This window comes from Gossypium hirsutum, chromosome D07, assembly GCF_007990345.1.
Source record: "Gossypium hirsutum isolate 1008001.06 chromosome D07, Gossypium_hirsutum_v2.1, whole genome shotgun sequence".
In the NCBI taxonomy this organism is placed as follows: Eukaryota; Viridiplantae; Streptophyta; class Magnoliopsida; order Malvales; family Malvaceae; genus Gossypium; species Gossypium hirsutum.
The window spans coordinates 48,122,484-48,139,440 of NC_053443.1; the positions used below are offsets into that span (position 1 = coordinate 48,122,484).

The following is a 16,957-nucleotide window of genomic DNA, read 5'->3' on the forward strand; positions in this document are numbered from 1 at the left end:
GATTTTAACGTGATTTGATGGTGGTCCACGTGATATACATATAAAATTCTTCAATTGAGAAATCTAAGTGGTTATCCTAATGAGGTGGTTAGATATATCACAACTATGATATAGGGACATAATAATATACATCTTAGGTTGCAACTTATCCAGCCATTGATTTTCCTGTTTCTTGATGACATGCATGTTAGAATGAATCCAACATCTGAATTTTCTGCTTTTGTTCTGTACTTATTATACAAACCAACAAAATGGGTAAAGACCTTTTTGAAGAATAGCAGGAAAAGAAAATGCTAAAATTCTATCTATAAATTCAAGTAAATTTAGCTTATGATCGAAGTGGTTTTTCCAATACAGCAGAAAAGAAAGACTCATCCTCCAATTTATCTGTCTTTGGAACAACTCTCCACAGTAGCTTCTTGTAGTGTAGCCTGGAAAATTCATCCAAATACATCTTCAACTCATCTCTTTTGCAGAAGAATCGATCCACCCAAAGAAGTCCTTTGGGTCGAAGAACACGATCCCAATCATGAAGTACAAACTGAAGAAGATCTAATCCCATCCACCCATCTAAAAATAGGGTAGAATGTACAATATCTAGTGTGTTATCAAAGAATGGCAGTCTTGAGCCAATTAATAGGTAGAGAGGTAAGAGGCCTCTAAGTGCAATCACCTCATTAAAAGGAGCCCCTAAGTTTAGGGTAGCTGATGCAATTGTTACATTTCTTTCCTTCATTAGTGCAGCAAATGTGCCGGTTGTGGGGCTAAAATCAAGTCCAATTCTGATCTCTCCTGGCTTCAATCTAAGAACTTCATCTATGGTGAACTCAGCTGAAGCTGATTCGTTGGTTGGGATTTCCCATCCTCTTTTCGAAAGATCAAAGCAGTTTGAACATTTGAAGAAGCCTCTTTTGCCTATTGTTCCATTAGACACAAGACAGGAGTAATCTTTGCACTTGTAGTGACTCCACATAATGTTGGTGTCAGCCGGTTGAGACCAAAGGGACGAGTTTATTGGAAGTGGTTTACTGTAACGTGGAGGTGTTTTCGAGAAGCATCGTCTTCTTGGTAATGGATCGCAGCCACTGATCATAAGCTTCTGAGCGATGTCCCAGTCATCAGGGCACATCCTATAGATCTTATAACCCATAAAGCGTTCTACATTTGAGGCCATGTTGGCACAAAGGAGTCCTACAGATGGGCTAATAGCTTCCACCCCAAGGAAGTTTTTCTTCCCAATCAGCCTATTTGGTTTCAATGCGGTGTAGTTATGAAGCTCACCTGAGTTAAAACTATGAGTATCTGATCCTTGGTTGATTTCACTTTCATCAGGGTCGCTGAAGTCTTCGTCTACAGTGCTGACTTCATTTGTACCGGATGAATTGCTGTCGTAGAAATCTGATAAGGCTTCTGCAAACTTGTCTAAAGATGTGGCAATATGTAGAAGTTGATCAGCAAATGTTGTTAGTGCTTTGGATTCTGCACTTGCACCATGTAACTGCTCCAGCAGAACTCCCACTTGGCTTTGTAAATCAGCGATTTGATTCAGAAGTGAATGAGGCAAGACGAGTTGGCCTCGGGAGACACTGGCCACGGAAGTGGTGGATCTGAAGAGTAGCTCGGAATAGAAGATGTTGGAGCTTAAGATTGCAGCCGTTAGGATGCTTCCAAGCACACACAGACATAGCATTACAGGAAGGCCAGCAGGAAGCCATTTTCGAGATTTCAATACACTTGGTTTCTGCATTTCTTGGTTGAGGTTGAGCTATGTACGAGGAGCTATCAAACCGTCAAGTTTTTCATTATATCCCAAGAGCTATTGAGTATTGACTTGATTGGCCACTTTGATTTTCAGGTTGTTTTACTTCCTTAACTCCTCCCTAGATGTTTGACTTACAAAATTTTACTTTTTCCCCCTCAAATAGGGACAACTTAGGAATTTTATTCGTCTTTGGTAATCTCGAAGTGGTGAACATTGTTTTTGTTAATGGCTTGATCTAATAAAGTGGCGTTTAACTGCAGTTGGAGCAATGATCTGTATACTTGGAAGCACTTCCAATGCCTCGGCAATAAAAAATAAGCTACCATAACTTATGGAAGAATAGAAAAATGACGAGATGCATTTCACATGGTGTTCTAGAGACTAGAGGGTTGTATGAACCAATTGTTGCTTAGTTTAATAACATTACTTGTAAAGAGAGAGAAAAGGTAAAAGATAATGGGCTGAAGTAGATCCATGCCACAAGAATTACAAAAGCATCATCTTCAGCTAAGAAGTTTTAACGGGTAATATCATCATAATGAATTATATTCTACGAGGTTTACAAACCTTAAGACAAAATTGTAAGAACTTGTTAAGCCAACAGAACATCTTTACCACAAGCTGTAGGGTAAGGGTATGTGTTTCCATCAAAACTTACGGCCAAAAAGAAGGGCTAAAAGATACGACCATCACAAAACTATAACTGGAAAACAGTTTAGAGCAGAGGTCGACGAAAACTGTTAAAGATTCTGGGGTATGCCCAGATTCCATCAAAACTTACGACCAAAAAGAAGGGCTAAAAGATACGACCATCACAAAACTATAACTGGAAAACAGTTTAGAGCAGAGGTCGATGAAAACTGTTAAAGATTCTGGGGTATGCCCAGATTCCTTATCCTGCATAAGTTATTCAGTCTTCGCAGTTATGCACTTGGTTCTTTGTCATCTTCATCATCCTCTCTATCTTCATTTTCATCTTCTTGACCATCATTTTCATCATCACTGTCGTCATTAATGTCATCATTTCCAGAGTCAAATGGATCACCATGATTTCCATCATCTTTTCTACCTAGTTTGGCATACTGCTCAAGAGATGTAGAAGAAAATATTTCACCCACTCTACCATTTTCTTTGTTGGTTCTGGCTTTTGATGAACTTTTAGAACTATTTTTATCCATCTGTTACAACAAAGTAAGGTAAGCATTAAGGCATTTGACAGAACAAAGCACCAGAAAATAACAAAAGATAAGGGAATGGATGGCAATGTTGATATATCAAGAGTAACTCCAAGTACATATGTCCCGCTCAGCTTAGAATCACTTCACTCCATGAGTACAAAACTGATGTTAGCATCAGTAACTTGCCAATGCAGAGGTATAATGGTATATTGGTACATTCAACATATTCAAAAGCACTGCTGAATTCCATATGCAAGGAGTCTTAGAGAGCCCAATTACATTTCTACTGTCCTTGATGTTTAAGTTGATGACAGAATAAATGCATTATCAACCTTGATCTACATACTGATTTTAAGTAACTTGTCCAAAAATAAATACATGCCTATTACATTTTCTCACTCAAGCAGAAGCAAGAGATGAATCATAAGAAATGCAAGAAGAAATTTTGTATGTCTTGTGAAACTAACAAAGACTGATTTGTTTATCTAATTAGGATATATCTTTTTTATGAAATAGCTAACATCCAATGGCAATTGTTGGTCTAAGATTCAAATATCCTAGCACCATCGGATCTTGCCAGAAAGAACCATATCATCTCAACCAAGGTAAATTCAATTCAATAAAGCCTAATGTAACTTCTAAGCATTAGTTTAGTCTTTCCTTCTCATGTTACATCAAGAGATTATTAACCTAGAGGTGTAAGCTACAAAGAGCTTACTACAGTTTACAATCACAAGAACTTATCAACAATCACAACTTCAGGGTAAGCAAAATTCGACCTCAATCAAGAAACCCTTACAATCAATCACAATCAGGAAAAGACAGAAATCTCATAATATAAAGGTAAATCCCTTCTATGTTACTGCTTTATTAGAAGTTTGGATCCACTAAAATTTTATTATGCATCACCAAAGTAATAATTAATTGGATAGAATTCCTAATTGTTAGCATAATCATGAACCATCTTGATTACTATCATCAAATAGTTGTGAATTATTTCCAATGCAACGAGTTCAATTTATCAGTAGCTGACAATTGAAAGCAATAAGAGAATCATCACTTGACACTTACAGCACGTAATAATGTTCTTCTATCCCTCTCTCGAGCATTTTTAATAGCCTGAAACAACATTCGTGAAAATCAACCATCAAAGTAAACATAACATCTAACACTGAAAGCAACTAATAAATAAGAAAAGATATCATTCCAAACCAACCTCCTCAAGCATCTTTTGCTCTTCTTCAACCTCCGCAGAATCCCTATACGAACAAAAAATGACAAGTTCAGCATTTGATCTTTACCCGAAATATATGCAGTGGAAATGAGAAATCATAAATTTCTCAAAAGATTCAAAAACAAACCTCCCAACTATTTGATTAACGCGACATCGACACTTTGCACATACTTTTTGCTCCTTAGCACATCCTAAAACAAAATAGCCATCCCAATTTTATTAATTTCAATAAAACAAATACATTTTAGCAAAATATGTCTGCTCAATTTAAATAGCAACTTTAGAATCAAAACAAGCAAAAAACTAAAAGCAGAGGAAACGAACCAGAACAAAGATTATGATAGGCTTGACGCACATTACGTTTGGAGCAAAGCTGACTGCCAAAAACCAATCCATAAATAAATAAATAAAAATCCACAAAAACCCATTATTATTCTGACAAGAACATACCACTTTGCCGGCTCCGTTAGGGGTTTATATTTGCCGTAACGACGTTTCCAATCGATTTGTTCTTTGCATCGAGGGCAAACTCCAGTTATTTCAGAGTAAGGCCTTAGCTTCCCTCCAACTTCCTACTAAAAAAAATGAATTTCTTAGAGATTAAATAAAAAAACATGTGATTAAAACATTAAAAGAAAAACTAGTATTTATTTACCTTCTCGTTGATTTTAACACCGGCGTTTGGCTTCCAGGCGTAGCTGTTTTGGTGCTTCGGTGGCCCTCGCCGACTACTCATCTTTTGCTTGCTGCCGACTCGATCACCCTTTCTCTTACTCACTTTTGGAACTTATTAGTTAAACCTAGAGTATTTTTCTAATTTTTTTTTTCTATTTTTTTCGAATTTACAAAGAACATAAATTTGAGCTTTAAAAATATATATATATATATATGAAAATATACTATAATATTTTATATTTTATATTATTTTCAAAATATCAAATAAACGATAAGAAAATAAAAAAAATTGATTAACGTTATAATTTTATTTGGATATAAAATTAACAAAATTTAAAAATAAAGATCTTTACGTCTTCTAAACTTTTTTCAAATTTAAAAATTATGGGCAAAATACTAATAAAAGCCTCTCTTTTTTTTAATTATTGAAATGGGCCCGGTAAAAAATTAATTACCGAAATGGCCTAATTTTCCGAAAACATGTCTACGTCAGCGCGTTGTCAGGTGACAAAGCAGGAAAATGCTCCCTTAAGGAATCGCTTTATCCACGTGGACAGAAAATGCGTCTTTGAGGGTGCGCTTTGTGTCCACGTGGATAAAGCGCTTCCTTGAGGAAGCGTTTTCCCCGTGTTGCTACAATACCAACGGTCAAAAAAATAGCTGTTGGTACCCCCAATGGTAAAAAAAAAACTATAAACCCCCCTTTCATTTTTTTCACACTTAAATCCTTTCTCTCAAATTCTCTCATATTTCTCTCCAATATTCTCTCATATTTCTCTCAAATTCCTCTCAAGTTCCTCTTAAAGCTCTCTTTAATTATTTAAAAAAAGCTCTAATTTTATTTTTTTGAATTTTTTAAATCATAAAAATTTGATCGTGATAGCAATGGCCGGAGAATTAATTCGTCTCGATAACAAGCACATATCCATCGAACAAATGAAAATGGTAAGTGTTAAATTTAATTTTTAAATATTATTTAAGATTTTTTCATTTATGCAATTTTAAATAATTTTTATTTTATTATTTCTTATAAAAGTCTGTAGATCGGATATTGCAATGCTATATTTGTAATATGCATGGTCCTCCATCACCGTTGATAGAGAATTACCTACGGGAAGCGGGTTTTTAGCACAAGGCGACGGTAGGCCGGGGATACAAGTTGGACCCGAAACTCATTAGTGCGTTGATAGAGAGGTAGAGACCTGAGACGCACACATTCCATCTTCCATGTGGAGAGTGTACTATCACGTTGGAAGACATAAATTTACAATTAGGATTGCCGGTGGACCGGTACGTAGTCACTGGGTCTATTCAATCTGGTGATTGAGGAGAGGTATGCTACGAGATTTTTGGCGCTATTCCGGAGAATATTAATGGAGGTCGGATTGAGATGGGCTGGTTACGAGACACATTTCCGGAGCTGGATGATGATTCTACCGAATTAGAAAGAATCTGATATGTTCGAGCATACATTCTTGAGATAATTGGAGGTTATCTGATGCCGGAATTGTCACAAAACCTTGTACATCTGAGATGGCTACTGAAACTCGTTGATTTTAGAGCAGCTGGTGAATTTAGTTAGGGCTCTGTCGTGTTGGCAACATTGTATCGGAAGATGTGCGGGGTGACGCGACTGAATAAAACGAAAATCAGAGGTTGCCTATCACTACTGTAGTCATTGGCACGGTTTCACTTTCCATTTTTACGTCCTCGAGTGGACCACCCATATATATTCCCACTCATAATGAGGTAAATTTTATATTAGATTTTACAATTATTATGTAGATTTAAAATATAATCATATGCTAAAAATTTATTTAATTAGGTGAAACCATTCGACAAGTTATGCTCGATTACCTACCTTTCTTGAAAATATACGGCTTCTATTAGACCAACGGTCAGAAGCACAAGTAAGTATTAAATAAAATATATATACATAATGAGATAGTCGATTCGTATTTAGTATTTAGTATTATGTATATAACTAATATTTCTATCATCTTCATATAGTTTTAATAGACACCATACGATGATCCGACAATTCTGACAGTAATTTCGGATGGTTACTTCCAAAATCTGAACGCTTCGCATGTGAAAGTTTCATTGGTCAACTTTGTGATCGTGGAGATGCACCAGTCGGATAGAGTATTACGGCAATTTGGATTCCGACAACCAATTCCCGTGGCACCTAAGGTGTTGGATGATCATCACAGAATCGGCTTACGACAATTGCGTACGGATTGGCCAAGATTCTTGTCACACTATATCCAAATGTGAGAAGATAGGTATGATTATAAACCTACTCGGGAACCAATCATTGTTCTAGAGTTAGCGTACGTGCTAGAATACATGCCATGGTTTAGGATCCATGGCAAGCCGTATTTACTGTCGAAAAAGGAGAGGCAACGGCAATTGCGTGTCTAAAGGGAACAACGTGACCCTTTAAATCAACAGCGCCCACACAATCACCAGGCCCAGCAACAACACCGACATAGTCACCCGACCCAACACTTCAACCGACGACACCCATAGCACAACCTTTTCAAATGATGTCAGGTGCATATCCTAGCCCTTTTATGCATTTTAACCCTTATATGTTTCTTTTTTCTAGTCCTATGGTAGGTTGGAGTCAATGGTCCGGTTCATCTCCATTTTCGATTACGCCGAGTGAATCGCCGATCTATAGGCCACCGTCGCACGATGAGCCGTCAGGGAGCTCTTCTTTTACCAATCCCCATCACCTTATGGGTTTCAAACACCTTCGCTGTCAGTGATGTAAACACCTCCACAGTCACTATTCTATCAAGGTAGGTCATCCTCCAAACACCGACAACCACATCCCCTATCGGAGGAACCAGAATCCCTCCTAGAGCAACCACAACCCCCGCCGAAAGCTGGACAAAGGAGGAATCCAGTGCGTAAGCGTCGACGACCGCCATATGGCACTGAATCCGGTGGGCACGAAGATTGATTTTTATTTTAATATATTTGTACAAACATTTTGAATATTTTTATATTATTTCATGTAATAATATAGAAATTTACTTTTATATTTTTAATAAAATAGAAATTTTTTTAAATAAGGTAATATTTTGAATATTTTATAATATTTCATTTTAAAAAATATAAATAATACAATATAATTTTTTACAATAACGTTCAATTATTGCGATTTGGACATGATCTACTTGTCGAAACCTACTTTTTTTAACTTTTTTGAAAACAAGAAAAAAAATTAGGTCGACTTAAAAATGAAAATTGGAGTCGCCACCGATCTTTTATTGAGGTGTGATCGGATCACCTTGAAAATAATTTTAGGTCTGCGAATTTTGAGAAAAAAGGTTCGGGAGTCGGTTACGCACAAGGAAGGGTTAGCACCCTCATGACGCCCCAAATTGGTACCGAATTGATTATTTAATGTCTTCGTGTCGAAATTTTGAAAAGATTTTAAAATAAGATCCTTCCTTTTTTATTAATGTTAATTTTATAAAAGATGCTTGGATAAATCGAGGCGAATGCTGAAAACCTTCTCGTCTAAGAGTAATAAAATGTCATGCCCAATACATTAGGACACGACATTTTTAGTCCTCGAGAATAAGCTTGTCTTTTGATTTTCAAAACCCTTGCGGTGAAGTTAAAAAGGGATATTCAATTGCTTTAAGTCAGATGAAAAATTGAAACCCAATACGTTAGGGCACAATTTCTCAAAATTCATAACATTGAATATAACCCTTTTTTTTTAAATCTTCATTTCGAGAAAATGACATGTCACATCCAATACATTAGGACACGACATATCGAATTCTCGAGAATGAGTTTTTATTTATGTGTTTTGATTAAAGAAAGTTTTTGATTATTTAGATTCGACGAGGAAAATTGGAACCCAATACGTTAGGGCTCAATTCTTTTGAAGATCCCAAATACCGAACTTTGCGTTATCTTTGGAAACTTTTGTATGAAATAACTTTGTCATTTGTAATCTTTTGAATGAATAAAAACGATTGAATAATAATGTACAACGCGAAATGATAATTCATAAACTAGAGCATACACTAATGAATAACAAAGGTTCAATATATACGAATAAACAATATCATATACATAAGAGCAACAATTTTACATCTTACATTATGCAAATACTGACATCCATATTAGCAAGCAAAATGAATTAAAAGGTTAATCTTAAAAAAGTACCAAGCGAATTAAATAAAATGTAAAAAGTTTTTAAATAACAAAAAAAAGCAACATGAAAGAAGGGAAATTATACATTAAAATAAGTTTAAAATAATACATATACATGAAAGTTTGAAGTAAATTAAAAATATAGTTAAAAACAAATACTTCATAAAATAATGGTATCCTGATAAATTTAAAAATAAATATTATATCAAAATACATAAAATTATATACATATGTTAATTTAAATAAGTAATACATGAGAAAAAAATTAATAATAATAAAGATGATAATATATACACAATAATATATAAAGAATTTGAAATAAACGGAATACATAGAATAGGGTTTTTTTTAAAAAAAAAAAAGAGGATGACTACATGTAGAGAAATAGTTAAAAAGCAGCTTTTAAAAGCATACTATAAAATAAAATTTATTAAAAATATATTATATTAGATTAATAAAAAAATAAATCATCACAAAGTAAAAATAATAATGTATGATAATAATAAAATAAGAGAATTTAAAAATAATAGTGCATAATAAAGTAATATATATGTAAAAAAATAAGTTATCGAAAATTTAACCAAATGTAACAATAATCTCAATAAAAATAACAAATAATAATAATAAATTAATATTAAACTAATTAATAGAACAATGGGCTAATTTGGAATTAAAACGGAAATTTAGGGGTAAATCTGAAATAAATAAAAGGGAAGGACCAAATTACAAAGCGCGAATAACATGAGGGCCAAATGGGAAGTATTCCCTTCCCTCAAAACGCAGCGCCTTGACACGGACCAAATTGGAACACATTTCCAATGCGGAGGGACTAGAGGGACAAATAACCCATTTAACAAATAACGCGCGAATCCCCCATGGAGCGGGTCGGGTCGCGCGCGGGTTGCTGGGTAATACGACGCCGTTTTGGGAGCCACTGATTCAGGGCACAAACGGCGCTGTTTAAACACCCCATAAGAAACAACTTTGAAACCCTAAATGAGATTGATCTGCCATTAAAACACAGCAAAAAAACTTTACCTTTCCCCTCTCCTCTTGCGCCGTTTCAATCATGAAACACCCCATCTAAACTCTAATTTGGGCAGAGTAGACGAGGGCTCCGTCGATGTGCTTGTAAAGGTAAGATTAATCCTTCTTTCTTTCTGGCGCCACAACTCCGAGGACCCTTCCAATTCCGATTTCGGACGGAGTGAATGGAGCCCCGACAGTGTGCTCACGATGGTAAGAACCTCTCTCCCTTTCTTTTTCTTTTCTTTGCCCACGATTAACTGAAATCAAAGCTTCAAAATCCCAACAGAAAACGAAAGAAAAAAAATAAAATCAACAAATCAATAAAACAATCACCTTTTTGAATTTTTGATTTTTTTATTGCTTTCTCATTTTTTTCAATTTCAGTGTATTTATATTGTCTCCCCCTTTCTATTCTATTTGCCATCGGTTTATATACCGAAAAGATACAGAACAAAAATCATCAAAGAAAAAGAAAAATCAAAATCTATCATTTTCTTTTGTTTTCTTTTTTTTTTGCTTCTTTGTGTGCTGTTGGTCTGTTTTGCTGCTTGCGTTTGCTTGTCCTTCTTGCAGGTACGGCGTATGGAGGGTGGACGTGGCACATACAAAGGTGCGCGTTAGGCCGAGGAAAAGCTCTAGTGGCTGCAGCGCTGGAGCTGTTAGGGTTTCTGACTTCTGGTTTAAGCTAGTCAGGCCAGGGCATTGGGCTTAGGTTTAGGCTAATTGGGTTTAGTGTTTGGGCCACTTAAGCCCATTGTAATTTGGACTGTGGCCTATTTAAAATGTGGTTCTATTTTTATATAAAATTGGCCCGGGCAAATTGGGTATTACAGTTGCCCCTCTTTGCTCATTGTTGTGTATTAAGAACGGAGCAAAGACTTTAAAAATGGCCAATTTGCCCGGCCATGCTGGACTTTGGTAGTTTCATTCCAACCTACTGTATCTTCACAGGTGTAGGAATTGGTGCTTCGATCCACTCCACTGCAATGTCGGGGAGATAGGACTTGTAATCTTCAACCTATTCCACTGCTGGTCAGGGAGATAAGACTTACAATCTCCCACCTATTCCACTGCTGGTCAGGGAGATAGGACTTGTAATCTTCGACCTATTCCACTACTGGTCAGGGAGATAGGACTTACAATCTTCCACCTATTCCACTGCTGGTCAGAGAGATAGGGCTAGTATCTTTGATCTGCTTCGCCGTCAGTACAAGAAGGCAAGATTCATTATATTCAACTTGCTCCGCTACAACCCAGGGAGGTAAGGCTAGTGTCTTCAATCTGCTTTACTGTCAGTATAGAAAGGCAAGATCTGCTATCTTCAACCTACTCCACTGCAACCCAGGGAGGCAACGCTGATATCTTCGATCTGCTTCGCTGTCAGTACAGGAAGGCAAGATCTGCTATCTTCAGCCTATTCCGCTACAACGGAGGGAGGCAAGGCTGGTATCTTCGATTTGCTCCACTACTGCTTAGGGAGGTAAGATTCGTTATATTCAACCTGCTCCGCTGCAACCCAGAGAAGCAAGGCTAGTGTCTTCGATCTGCTTCACTGTCAGTACAGGAAGGTATGATCTGCTATCTTCAACCTGCTCCACTGCAACCGAGGGAGGCAAGGCTGGTATCTTTAATCTGCTCTACTACTGTTTAGGGAGGGAAGATCTGCTATCTTTAACCTGTTCCACTGCAACCGAGGGAGGCAAGGCTGGTATCTTTGATCTGCTCCACTACTGCTTAAGGAGGCAAGATTCGTTATATTCAACCTACTCCGCTGCAACCCAGGGAGGCAAGGCTAGTGTCTTCGATCTGCTTCACTGTCAGTACAGGAAGGCAAGATCTGCTATCTTCAGTCTGCTTTGCTGCAACCGAGGGAGGAAAGGCTGGTATCTTCGATCTGCTCCACTATTGCTTAGGGAGGCAAGATCTGCTATCTTCAACCTACTCCACTGCAACCGAGAGAGGCAAGGCTGGTATCTTCGATCTGCTCCACTACTGCTTAGGGAGGCAAGGTCTGCTATTTTCAACCTGCTCCACGCCACCGAGGGAGGCAAGGCTGGTATCTTCGATCTGCTTCGCTGTCGATGCAGGAAGGCAAGATCTGCTATCTTCAACCTGCTCCACTGCAACCGAGGGAGGCAAGGATTTGTGATTTCATCGGTCTGTTCTCCGAGGAACATGACTTGTATAATGAATCTAAATATGCCTAAGATTATGATGGCATGATCAAAATGCATCAAATGCTCCTAACTAGACATGTGTGAATGGTGTTTGCATGAATGTAGAATGTTTTTTTTTAGAATGATCACATTTTTTTATCGTTTAAATTATCATTGCTCGAAGTTTATTAAGGCTTTACCACTGACGTGCTACAAGACCTTCTTGCTCGGCTGGTTTTTCTGAAAAAACACTTAGCCAGATTGCCCCCCACTGTGAACCTTAAAGCTTCATCCACTGGAACGTAAAAATTTGTACCATCATTTTCCCACTATAACCCAAGGGTAGAAATATGTGGATTTTCGTAAATCCTCTCCTATCACAATTCAAGGATACAGGATCTAAATCTCTCTGGTCCCTTACACATTTTTCAGGGTGTCATACCAAAGGCTCACACGCAAATGAAGGCTCTCTTCTTTGAGAAAACCCCTTCCTATTGCTTGGTGATTATTGCTTGCTTGTTCATTTAAGCCTTGTCATCAACACAACTTGTCATTTTGTTCAATCAATGTTTTTGACAACAAAATCCAAAGAGAAAGTCCTAATTTAGGCTCTTTCTTTTCAGATTTCCAACCTTTAAACTTGGTGCGTTCTAAACAATAGTCCTGTTTCAGGCTCCTGTATTATTTAGAAACTTCTAGAGTAATATGCAAAACGTCCCTTGTGAATGTTTTATTAGTCCATTAATCATTATTCTAATGCAACATGCTTACAAAAAAGGTCACAACAATGGATAAGAATAAAGTTGGTTCTAAGCATAGCTCGAAAGGAATAAATTATCAAAAGTAGTAAGGAAGGATAACAAAGAAATTGTATATCTTGGAAAAAATGAAGTATTCCAAGAACAACAAATTCAGTATAAATAGTACAAAAATTGGGTGCCCCAGATATCGTAGCTTGAACTTTTCTGTACAAACTTTCTAAAAATCATTATAAGTTTAATATGTGTTTAGGAGATCTACAGTACTTTGTCGATGCCCCAAGATGTCACCTACCATTCATGTTGATTCAAGTATAGCAAGATCATCATATGCCCCAATCTAATCAAAATTTGAACTGCTCTGATCCCCTCATGCCCTATTCTGACCAATATTTGAGCAGCCCTTTTCGGGTTTTCAACTCAAATCCCCTTTGGTCTCAAAGCGCCCTTTACGGGTTTTCATATTGGCCTCTCATTTTTTCTTTTTCTTTTTTATTTTTCATTATTTTTTTGACTCAAAGCGCCATTTGCGGGTTTTCACCTTGGTCTCTTCTCCTTCTTCATGTGAAGTATTTCTTGACCGAATCTAAGTTTATAGGATTTGGTAAGTTTTTACCATCAATCTCACTCAAGATAAAAGTTCCTCCAGAAAAGACCTTCTTTACGACATAAGGACCTTCCCGATTTAGCATCCATTTTCCTCTAAAATCTTTTTATATAGGAAGGGTCTTCTTCAACATAAGGTCCCCTTTATGGAATTCTTTAAAACGAACCTTTTGGTTGTAAGCCTGCATCATTCGCCTTTAGTACATTTGACTCTGCTGAATAGCTTTTAGCCTTTTTCCTTCTGATCAGATTGGATCCATTCTGCTTCATCTATCTTTAGCTCAACCAATATCTGGAGAAAAGATATTTCTACTTCAATGTGTAAAACTACCTCCATCCCATAAACCAAAGAGAAATGTGTTGCCCCAGTGGAAGTCTTGATAGATGTTCGACAAGCAATGAGGGCAAATGGTAATTTCTCATGCCAGTCCTTGTAAGTCTCAGTCATTTTCCCTTCATCTTGATATTCATTTCTACGTAATACAGTGACGAATCGTGGTGTCTGATTTTGAACTGATTACAAACCTCAGCTATCGTACTATTGTTCAAGCTCAACGCATTTTCCAATATAATCCTCTCTGACATTCTATATCGTCATATGATGACATTGACGTATAAAACAACCTCTACCCATTTGATGAAGTAATTAATGATATCAATAATGAAGTAATGCCCATTAAAAGCCTTCAATGATGATGACGTCCATGCCCCATTTGCTCAAAATTTGAGTCGCCCTTTTCGGGTTTTGAACTCAAAACCACCTTTGGTAACAAAGCGCCCTTTGCGGGTTTTCGCCTTGGCCTCTCCTTTTCTTTTCTTTTTTTTTTCTTTTTATCATTTTCATATTTTTTATTTTGACTTTGATTTTTTTCTTTTTTTTTGCTTCTGATTTTTTTCTTTTTTTCATTTTTTAATTGGATCTGAACTCATGGGATTAGGCCAATGCTTTTTTCAATAAAGTCCCCCATGTAAGATCTTCCACTTTCATATTGTATGCGAAAAATCTTCTTTGGTACCAGATTTCTTTCATAGAACCTTTTGGGGCGAAATGATGAAATCCAACAAAAGTGCAGAGCAATCGACTTCAATGGACAAAGCTACGATAAGTCCAATAGAAAGTGGTTCCCTGTATTAACCCGAATGGCCTTCTTTCTCATATCTTCAAGATGCATCTTTTATCTGATTGTATTCAGAGAAGCCATTTTCGAAGGAAAACAGTAAGCAACCTGCCATATTATCCACTAAAGTGTGAAAAATAATAAGTTTTGGGACTGGCTTTGTTCAAATCCCTATAATCCACATACATTCGTATTTTCCATCCCTTTTTAAGGACTAGTACGATGTTGGCTATCCATCCTGAATATTTGATCGCTTGTAAAAATCCAGTATCAAACTACTTTTTGACACAATATCGGGCCTCATTCTCCTGAGCTTCTGCTGCACTGGCTTACAATCTTCAAGAAGACAGCATAGCACAATGTTAGTGCTTAACTTGGGCATAACCTGGTATGACCATGCGAAGACATCCTTGAATACTCGGTGTAACTCAATGAAGTCTTGTTTCATCTTTACAATCATGTCAATTCTAATTTTCACCAAACCCACAATTCCTAATGATTCTTTGTGAAGTAGGATCTGTCTATCCTCTTGTGCTACCATCCTCAACAATTCCGGAGATAGGCTACAACCCATGTCATTTTCAAAGTCATGAGATCCCTCTAAACACATCTCTCGCTCAAAAGGAGATTCTAAGTCTGTAGCAGCGTCACTCATGTTATTGATATCTAGGGACCCGTAGTAGCCACAAAAAAATATTCAAAAGAATGTATGAATTTATGAATAATTATTTGTACAATATAATTATGAATGAAAGAATGATGTGGAAGAAAATCCAAAAGAATGAAAGAATCTGGAATTATTCGTAAAGAATGAAAATATTGGCTCCAAAAATAATCGCAAAGACGTATTTCATTAAAATAATAACATTCAGACATGAGCTTATTTCATAAAGAAGTTCTCATTGCTTCTAGGCTAAAAGCGACAAGTGTGTTCTGAATATTACTCTAAGTAAATTCTAAATACTATAGGGATTTCTTCCGCAGTCCAATTACTTAGAACACCTCTAAGTTGATAAGGGCGAATATCTAACAAGGACCCTTTTTAATTTGTGTCTTCATAAATGGCATTGATGTGAATACTTCCCGACACCTCTTCATATATTGCATTCACCCCATTGTCAATCATGATTGGGTAGCAGATTTTCTGCACTAGATGAGTCATCAAACTTGACAACACCCATGTTGATGAGTTTTTCCACTAGCTTTTTGAAGGTGATGCAATTCTCTATTGAGTGCCCCATAATTCCCGCATGGTAGTCACATTGTGCGTTTGCGTCATACCACTTAGGATACGGAGGTTGTGGGGTTTTTAAGTAAGAAGGGGAAACAACATTCGCATTGAACAAGCTTTGACACAGCTCCTTATACGACATTGGAATTGGCGTGAACTGGAGCTTCTCGGTACCTTGCTTCACTCCGGGTTCTTGTCTCAATGAACCTTGTTGACTAGTAACCCCTTTCTCGGATGACTTACAGTAATTGATCTTGAGTAACCTATGTTATTCATCTCATTTTCTTTTCTCTTTTGAGACTGACTTTTTGTCACTCTCTCCACCATCCATTCTTCCACTTCTGATGGCATTTTCAATCATTTCTCCATTCATGATTATATCTAAGAAACTCTTTGAAGCACTTCTTAACATGTGCGTGATGAACGGGGCTTTCAGTGTGTTGATGAAAAGCATCGTCATTTCTTTCTCTAGGAGTGGTGGCTGAACTTGGACTGCAACTTCTCTCTACCTCTGTGCATACTGTCTAAAGCTTTCATTCAAATTCTTTTCCAAATTTTGCAAGGTGATTCTATTAGAAGTCATTTCTGATACGTGACTGTACTGCCTCATAAAAGCCTATGCTAGGTCCCTCCATGAACTAATCTCAGTACGGCTCAATTGATTGTACCATTTAGACGATGCCCCCACCAAACTGTCTTGGAAGCAGTGTATTAGCAGTTGATAATTATTGACGTAACCAGTCATCCTTCTACAGAACATGGTGATGTGAGCCTCGGGGCAACTAGTTCCATTGTATTTTTCAAATTCAGGCATTTTGAACTTGTGAGGAAATACTAAGTCTGGCACCAAGCTCAGATCTTTAGCGTCGATTCTATGATAACTATCAGCGCTTTCCAGGGCTTTGAATTTTTCCTCCAACCATTTACACCTTTCTTCTAGCTGTTTTGGCAATTCTTTATTTGCTTTGTCCTTTTCAGCCATTTCATCAAAATCAGGGATAGCGAGATTAACAGAGTTATCTCCAGGG

The 16,957-nt window shown here is 37.0% G+C and overlaps 2 protein-coding genes across 2 annotated transcripts; both read right to left on the bottom strand.

The window, feature by feature from the left end:
- Positions 1-328: 328 nt before the first annotated feature.
- LOC107954899 (probable methyltransferase At1g29790) lies at positions 329-1,747 on the bottom strand. The gene has a single exon (XM_016890583.2). The coding sequence runs from the start codon at positions 1,745-1,747 to the stop codon at positions 329-331; it is 1,419 nt and encodes a 472-aa protein (XP_016746072.1).
- A 460-nt stretch (positions 1,748-2,207) lies between these two features.
- Positions 2,208-5,029, bottom strand: LOC107954900 (uncharacterized protein C9orf85 homolog). Its single transcript, XM_016890584.2, has 7 exons — positions 4,830-5,029; positions 4,625-4,746; positions 4,499-4,551; positions 4,302-4,365; positions 4,157-4,199; positions 4,012-4,059; positions 2,208-2,940 (listed from the first exon to the last, which is right to left on the bottom strand). The coding sequence occupies exons 1-7, from the start codon at positions 4,908-4,910 to the stop codon at positions 2,686-2,688; spliced, it is 666 nt and encodes a 221-aa protein (XP_016746073.1). The 5' UTR covers positions 4,911-5,029; the 3' UTR covers positions 2,208-2,685.
- Between the last annotated feature and the right edge of the window lie 11,928 nt (positions 5,030-16,957).